The 7,665-nt window shown below is 40.3% G+C and overlaps 1 protein-coding gene across 4 annotated transcripts in view; it reads right to left on the bottom strand.

The window, feature by feature from the left end:
* The window catches only part of PBX4 (PBX homeobox 4), a 55,039-nt gene that overhangs the window by 927 nt on the left and 46,447 nt on the right, over positions 1-7,665 (bottom strand). The window contains exons 6-9 of one of the 4 annotated variants that reach the window (XR_013836378.1): positions 3,643-3,799; positions 1,930-2,036; positions 792-878; positions 24-197 (exon numbers count right to left, since the gene is read on the bottom strand). Coding sequence is in view for 2 of the 4 variants with exons in the window: in XM_079967845.1 (XP_079823971.1) it covers positions 792-878; positions 1,930-2,036; positions 3,643-3,799 (351 nt within the window). In the remaining 2 variants the exon portion in view is untranslated. The remainder of the gene's footprint in view (positions 1-23; positions 198-791; positions 879-1,929; positions 2,037-3,642; positions 3,800-7,665) is intronic. The other 3 variants (XR_013836377.1, XM_079967845.1, XM_079967846.1) reach the window with 3 other exon arrangements.

Raw genomic sequence — 7,665 nt, 5'->3', positions numbered from 1 at the left:
TGTGCCATGTACAAGACACATACTTTGTTCCATAAGACTTAACCTCAGAACAGAAGTCTTGACACTGCAGTTCACTTTCTGGAGCACAGAAGGCAAAGTACTGTGTGAATGCTGCTTCCGCTGCATTTGTTTCACGGCTTTTCCTGTTCCCCAAATGGGATTCCTTTGCTCTTGCTCAACTTCTCCAGCTAACTTACCTAGATGGATAAAATTTTACTGCGAATGACTGTATTATCAAACAGAATTCAGAGCAAAGGTTGGAACATTATGTGCAGTGACAGCCACTCCCACATTTCCGTTCCCACAAGCAGAAACAATCCATGGCCAAGGGTGGAGTTCACTGTCGCTTGCAGTCTCTTCCTCCAACTGACAGCTCTCTCTTCCAATGGGAGGAGACGTGGGTCTTCTAATCCACTGGGCCAATCTGGCTTGGTAGGTAAGCCATCTTCTCTCTCTGACCATCCTCTAACCACTTGGGATCCTGGTCTTCACTGTACCATGAATGACACAGAAATGGGATAAAATAAAAAAGGGGCAGGTTCCCCCCCCCCCCGATCCCCTGAATGACAAGGGCTGGACAAGGACTGGAAGTAGGCTACCTGTTTCCCCTTCTCTTTGGAGCAGTGCTGCATTGTGGCAGGGTGTTAGCAACACCATGGCTAAGGTCTCAGCAAAGTACAGTATTATTTTAAATTATTTTAATGTGCCCAGAGCTGGGCACATTACCCTTCGTTGCCCAGTCAGACTTCTGAAGCTTAACATATTCACTTTCAAAATCAGAAGTTCCTTACATCAATACGCTGCGTTGAATATAGAGGGTTCCCCACAATGCTGTCATATCTTCCTGCCTGATGTATGACATGGTGTAAGGAATCCATCTGTAACAATACAACCAATTTGGCAAAAAGATAAAATAGCTCAAACAGTTATGCAGATACTTCGGTCGCCACCTAAAGCACCACCATCCCAACGCCATTTATGTGGCCTCCAATGGAATGCTTGAAATGTTACCATATCCAGCTGGGGCAATGGCTGCAAGTTAAATCTGTTTCTAACTTTGTGTCCACCTTCTGCAGCAGATGTCATCTCTCCAGCACTGTGACACAATTGTGTGCTATGCTCAGAACACGGAGACTGCTTTCAGAGTAGGCAGATAAAAAAAATGATGATGGATGAAACTCTGGGCCCGGGACTCAAGTCCTCCAGTGCCCCTGCTCTAGAAATGTATGACACAGCCTCACAAAGTACCTCACACTTGCATTACATGAGTGCTGCCTTTTAATCTAGAATCTAATTTATTAGGAGCTCTAAACCCAGGGTGTGTATAATTATAGTAATGAACTATCTGGAAGTACTGTTACTCTCCTGCCACACATGCTACCGGTGATGTTACAGAGTACCATCATTTATTGGCAGCCGTTTGGCTTCACCTCTGTTCAGATACAATAGTCCCCAAAGCAGGAATATGCTATATTCAAGTATTTTTCAACTCTGCTGCACAAAAAAAGTTATGCTCAAGTCTTTCTAAGCCTTACATGCAAGTCCTCCTGTACAAATGTGTGTGTGACTAGCCCTACCCTCTCATGCATGACATTCCTACATATACTATGGGCCAATCCCAACCCAACCCCTTCTGCCCCACTATCAGAGCTCATGTTGCCAACCCCATCTTAGAACAAAACAAGCAAATCCTTCCTTGCCTGAGCAAAGACTGGAAAAAATAGACTTGGCCCAAGGAGCAATTTTTTTTTAATGAAATAATCTTTCTCCTATTAAGTCACTTCTACAGGTGACCATCTTATTGCAAAATTCCCAGGAGATCTTAAAATCCAGTAATTCATAAATGTGGTGCTTTGAGCACTTAGATGCAAGTGTCTGCCTGCTGAAGACTGCAGGGGATTTGTCACACAGTTTTCTCTGCACACCCACCTGTGACTGCACATTGGCTCCCACTGGCGAGTTCTGGTAGGAAGTGAGTGATTGCAGGTTTATAAAGGAATCTCCAGAATTTGTCATTTTAAATGACCCAGAGGAACCTGAAGAGGAAAAGAAGTTACCTAATGGTATGTCTGCACCTGCTCATTTTTGCGCAATTTTATCAAGACATTAGCACAAGGAGCTGCTGTGTTTTGCACCTGATCCCATGATTAACTTTCTGTAGTGCTCCACTTTGGGGACTTAGTGAAAAGTTTCACAGTCCCATTTCCTTGTCCATCCCCATCCCCTTGTTAACTCTGAAGCAGTGGTTCCAAATGGCGTTCATGGGAATCCTGAGGTTCCTTGGAAGTTTTTCAGGGATTCGTGTGTGTTAAAAAAGATGCCTCCCCATAAGATCTCTCCTTCCAATGCACAGCTGCATGTGTGTGTTCTAGGATACAATCTCTTGTAGTGGTGAGGCTCTACAGGCCTGGCCTCTACCTCCCATGAACCAAGCATACACCATGGAATATGCCCCAGCTTATCTCCCTGGTAGCCATTGCTCAAAGCACCCTTCTGTACTCACAATCATAGTAGTTAAAGGTGAGATCCCCAGGGATAGAAAAGGGTGACTGCACACATACAGATGGAAACAGTCCACCAAACACGCAAAACCCTGACTGGCAAAAACAAAGATCTCCCTACACAAACTGTGGTAGAGAACCCTCTCCCCATAAACTAACCTTGTTTGGACAGAGATATAGCAGGCAGCCCAAGCATCCTTTCTATTTCAGATTGGAACCACAGAATGAAGGGAGGGAGAGTTCCCCCCGCACAAATACCGCACACCCACAACATGATTCATATATATGCTTGTGCTACTAACAATTTATGAACTTTACTATTAGATAGAAAATGTGACACAGTCTTGGGCTTGGTGAACTGACACTTATATGTTTATGGTGGTTCTGAAGAAATAATTGCTTTCCCATTTATTTCTTTGAAGGCCCACCTAGAAATGTGGCTATCTCATCCAGCAAGGTAGACTGGCTACAGTTCAGGGGCAGGCATGGGAAAGACATGAAAATTAGTACTGGGATGATGAGGGACAAAACTGAAGTGAAATTAAATGTAATACAGAGCAATGTGCAGACAACAACTCAAACAACCCAGTGGGTGTACGAAGATTTCATGAAGCTATTCCAGTTCCCAAGATGCTTCAAACAAGTTGTTCCTCAGTGAGCAAAAATAACTCTAAAAATGCATTGACTTGCCCTTTGACAAGCCTTATTGTGTCTAGATGGCAATCAAGCTTATCAAAGAAGAAACAGAAATGCTTGTTAAGTATTTTCTCTAGCACTTTCTATTTGTAACACAACCTGAAGAACAACTGGATCAAAACATATTGGGAACTGGAAATGCTCCAGTCCATCTTGGTTCACTCAGAAGTTTACTGCTATTCAGGAAGTTGCACTTATATATAGCAACCAGAATGGCTCTTGGAAGGCAGGAAAAGGCAAAACTTGTGGGGGGGAGGAACCAAAGGATTTAGACATGCACTGCAGTTCTAAGCAACTTTCCAAACAAGGCCAATCAGGTCTATTCACGTTTCTGTAGCTTTTTTGACTTCAGAACAGCACAGAAGAGGCTCTTCCAACTGCACACAGGTTTCCCTAGCAGGTGTCCAGGGAAATCCTGTTCTAGAGGCAGGCTTTCTGCACTTACCAGAATTTGGGGTGGGTGGAGAACTTGTCTGGTTGCCCTGGGCCACCACATTGGTTGCATCCACCGCTGTCTTGGCTGCATAAATGTTAGCCTCCTCCTGGAACTTCCCCATGTTTTTCTTGTACCGGATTCTCTTGTTACCAAACCAGTTTGAGACCTGCAACAATAACTAAGTTAATGTGTGAACAAATTAGTGTATAGGCAGCTATCAACAGAAGAGAGGAGACAAAGATTGTTCCCAGAGTGTGCAAAATAAAGCTATAATTCCAGTCTCTGGGTGCACACACCAGCTGCTGACACTGGTCCATCTGCAGAATTGCAAATACTTTGGGACCAGCACGAATAGTGCTTTATACCAGTGTTTCCCAGCCTTGGATCTACAGCTGTTTTTGGACTACAATTCCCATCATCCCTGAGCACTGGTCCTGCTAGCTAGGGATGATGGAAGTTGTAGTCCAAAAACAGCTGGAGACCCAAGGTAGAGAAACACTGTTTTATACAATTCCTTTGTGGAATTGGATGCTAAAAGCTGAGTGGCCAACCTCTTTGGCAAGTTTACTTATTTTATTTGATACATTTATATCTGGCAGGGAAGGGAAGATCTCTCAGGGTGGGAGAAGAAAGGAAAGCTCCCAGGTGAGAGCTGGGAGGGCTCACCTTTCTCTGGGTGGAACAACCTAAGAAGGAAGACTTTATATTATTATTTTCCTCTCTTTCTCTTTTGATTCTTTGTTTTTGTTTAGATTAGTTTGTTCTTTTATTGTAAAGTATTATGAAAAGTCTTAATAAAATCTTTTAAGAAAAACTTTCCTACTAACCGAAATGACAAATGATTGGCATAGGTCACTCTGTAAACCAACAGATTTTATTTCAATCTGTATAGGCTCCAAAAGTTGTTCTTAACCAAATACAGCTTAATTTTTGTGGCAGAAAATTTCGACCCTGAAACCTGATGGATGTCAAGCAGAGATTGACTCAATCTGCATGCTGCTACCAAGCTTTGCAAAATGGTGAAACTACAGGATAGCCAGCCAGACCAGCAGAAAATTTCCAAAGGACAGAAGGTTGAGTGGCAAAGACTGACTCTATAAAAACATCCTGGTCAGGTTTGCTTTTTGTTTTTGTTTTTTTGTTTTTTGTTTTTTATAATAATATTTATTGAGTTTTACAGAAAAAGAATTCACAAAAACAGAAAAATACACATACACACACAGAAAAGAAACAAAACCAAAACTTAAAAAGAAAAATTTAAAAATCCCTCTTTCAGATATTATACCATTCCTTAACTTACTTTCATGACTTCCTCACATCTCCCTTTTTTGTATCCCATTTAAAAATTTAAATAGCAAATTCATATCTTCTTAATTTTACCCTTAGTTAATTATCCTCACGAATTTTATCTTCTAATCATATTGCTAGAACCACTCCATTTCATTCCAACATCATTCGCATTCAAAAATTTTGCAATGTTTCTGTAAATACATCTTAAATTTCTTCCAGTCTTCTTCCACCGACTCTTCTCCCTGATCTCGGATTCTGCCAGTCATTTCCGCCATCTCCATATACTCCATCAGTTGCATCTGCCAATCTTCCTGAGTGGGTAGATCTTGTGTCTTCCAATGCTTTGCGATGAGAATTCTTGCTGCTGCTGTTGCGTACATAAAAAAAGTTCTATCCTTCTTTGGCACCAATTGGCCGACTATGTCCAGGAGAAAAGCCTCTGGTTTCTTAGGGAAAGTGTACTTAAGTACCTTTTTTAGTTCATTATATATCATCTCCCAGAAAGCCTTAATCCTTGGGCACGTCCACCAAAGGTGAAAGAATGTACCTTCAGTTTCTTTACATTTCCAACATTTATTGTCGGGCAAATGATAAATTTTTGCAAGCTTGACTGGGGTCATGTACCACCTATACATCATTTTCATAATATTCTCTCTTAAGGCATTACATGCCGTAAATTTAATCCCGGTGGTCCATAACTTCTCCCAGTCAGCAAACATAATATTATATCCTATATCTTGTGCCCATTTTATCAAAGCTGATTTTACCGTTTCTTCCTCCGTATTCCATTTCAACAGCAAATTATACATTTTTGATAATACCTTAGCATTGGGTTCTAACAATTCTGTCTCTAACTTTGATTTTTCCACCTGGAAGCCTACTTTCTTATCCTGGTTATATGCTTCTCTTATTTGAAAATAGTGTAACCAATCTCGCACCTTATCTTTAAGTTTCTCATAACTCTGCAGTTTCAATTTACCACCTTCCTCTTCCAAAATTTCCCAATACTTTGGCCATTTAGTCTCCATATTAAGTTTTTTCAACGCTTTGGCCTCCATGGGTGAGAGCCACCTTGGGGTTTTCCTTTCCAAAAGATCTTTATATCTCAACCATACATTAAACAGTGCTTTTCTGACAATATGGTTTTTAAAAGACTTATGTATCTTAACCTTGCCATACCACAAATATGCATGCCATCCAAATGCATTATCATAACCTTCAAGATCTAAAACATCAGTGTTATCAAGAAGTAGCCATTCCTTCAACCAGCAAAAAGCTGCTGATTCATAATATAACTTCAAATCTGGCAGGGCAAATCCCCCTCTATCTTTAGAATCTGTAAGTATCTTAAATTTTATTCTGGGCTTTTTGCCCTGCCAGACAAATCTAGAAATATCTCTTTGCCACCTCTTAAAACAGTCCATCTTGTCAACAATTTGTAGCGATTGGAACAGGAACAACAATCTCGGCAATACATTCATCTTAATAACAGAAATTCGGCCTAGCAAGGAAAGCTTCAAATTTGTCCATATTTCCAGATCCTTTTTCACCTCTGACCAGCATTTTTCATAATTATCCTTAAATAGATTCACGTTCTTAGAGGTCATGTTTACCCCTAGGTATTTTACCTTCTTTAAATCTGTCATGTTAAATCTGTCTCCTTCTGAAACCTTTCTCTTTCAATCGGAGTCAAGTTTTTTTCCAAAACCTTAGTTTTTGTCTTATTTAACTTGAATCCCGCCACATGACCAAAATCCTGGATTATTTCTAATGCCCTCTTGGTACTAGCTATTGGCTCTTGTAATGTCAAAACAAGGTCATCTGCATATGCTTTAAGTTTATAGTGTTTAACTCCGACCTGAATGCCCTGTATCAAGCGGTCCCTTCTTATCATGTTAAGTAAGACTTCCAGGACTGAAATAAAAAGTAATGGGGAAATTGGGCAACCTTGTTGTGTCCCTTTCTCAATTCTAAACTCTTCTGACACCACATTATTCACTATCAATTTTGCCTTTTGTTCAGAGTAAATCGCACCTATACCGTTCTCGAAGTTTTGTCCTACCCCCATCCCCTGAAGATTTTTTTTTCATAAAATTCCAAGAAATATTATCAAAGGCTTTCTCTGCATCCACAAATATCAGAACCGCTTCTGTGTTAATTTCCACCTGTAACTTTTCTAAAATATTAATTATATTCCTCATATTATCAGATAGATGTCTACCAGGGAGAAAGCCAGCCTGGTCTTTATGTATCGTTTCAACTAAAACTTTTTTCAATCTTTTAGCCAAAATGTCAGCAAAAATTTTGTAATCCACATTTAAAAGGGATATGGGACGGTAGTTCTTAAGTTGAGTCTTCTCATTTTCATCTTTTGGTATAAGTGTGATAAATGCTTCTTGCCACGACTCTGGCGCTTTTTCCCCCTCCATAATTTCGTTACAAACCTCCTTAAGTGGTTGAATTAAATAGTCTTTCAAAGTTCTATAATATTTGGAGGTTAGTCCATCAGGTCCTGGAGACTTGCCTGGTTTCAAGCTCTGAATGGCACCTTCAATCTCTTGTTCTGTTATTTTGTAATTCAAAAGCAATTTGTTTTCTTGAGAGATTTTCCCCAATCCATTAACTTTCAAAAATTGGTCAATTTCAATTTCATTCTGTGGCCCTTGTGTATAAAGTTGTTTAAAATATCTTTGAAAGCAGTTTCTAATCTCCTGTGGGTTCTGAATGCTCTTTCCCTCAACT

The sequence above is a fragment of the Podarcis cretensis genome (genome assembly GCF_951804945.1).
Source record: "Podarcis cretensis genome assembly, chromosome: 2".
Lineage (NCBI taxonomy): Eukaryota > Metazoa > Chordata > Lepidosauria > Squamata > Lacertidae > Podarcis > Podarcis cretensis.
This window is presented reverse-complemented; position numbering and strand designations above follow the sequence as displayed.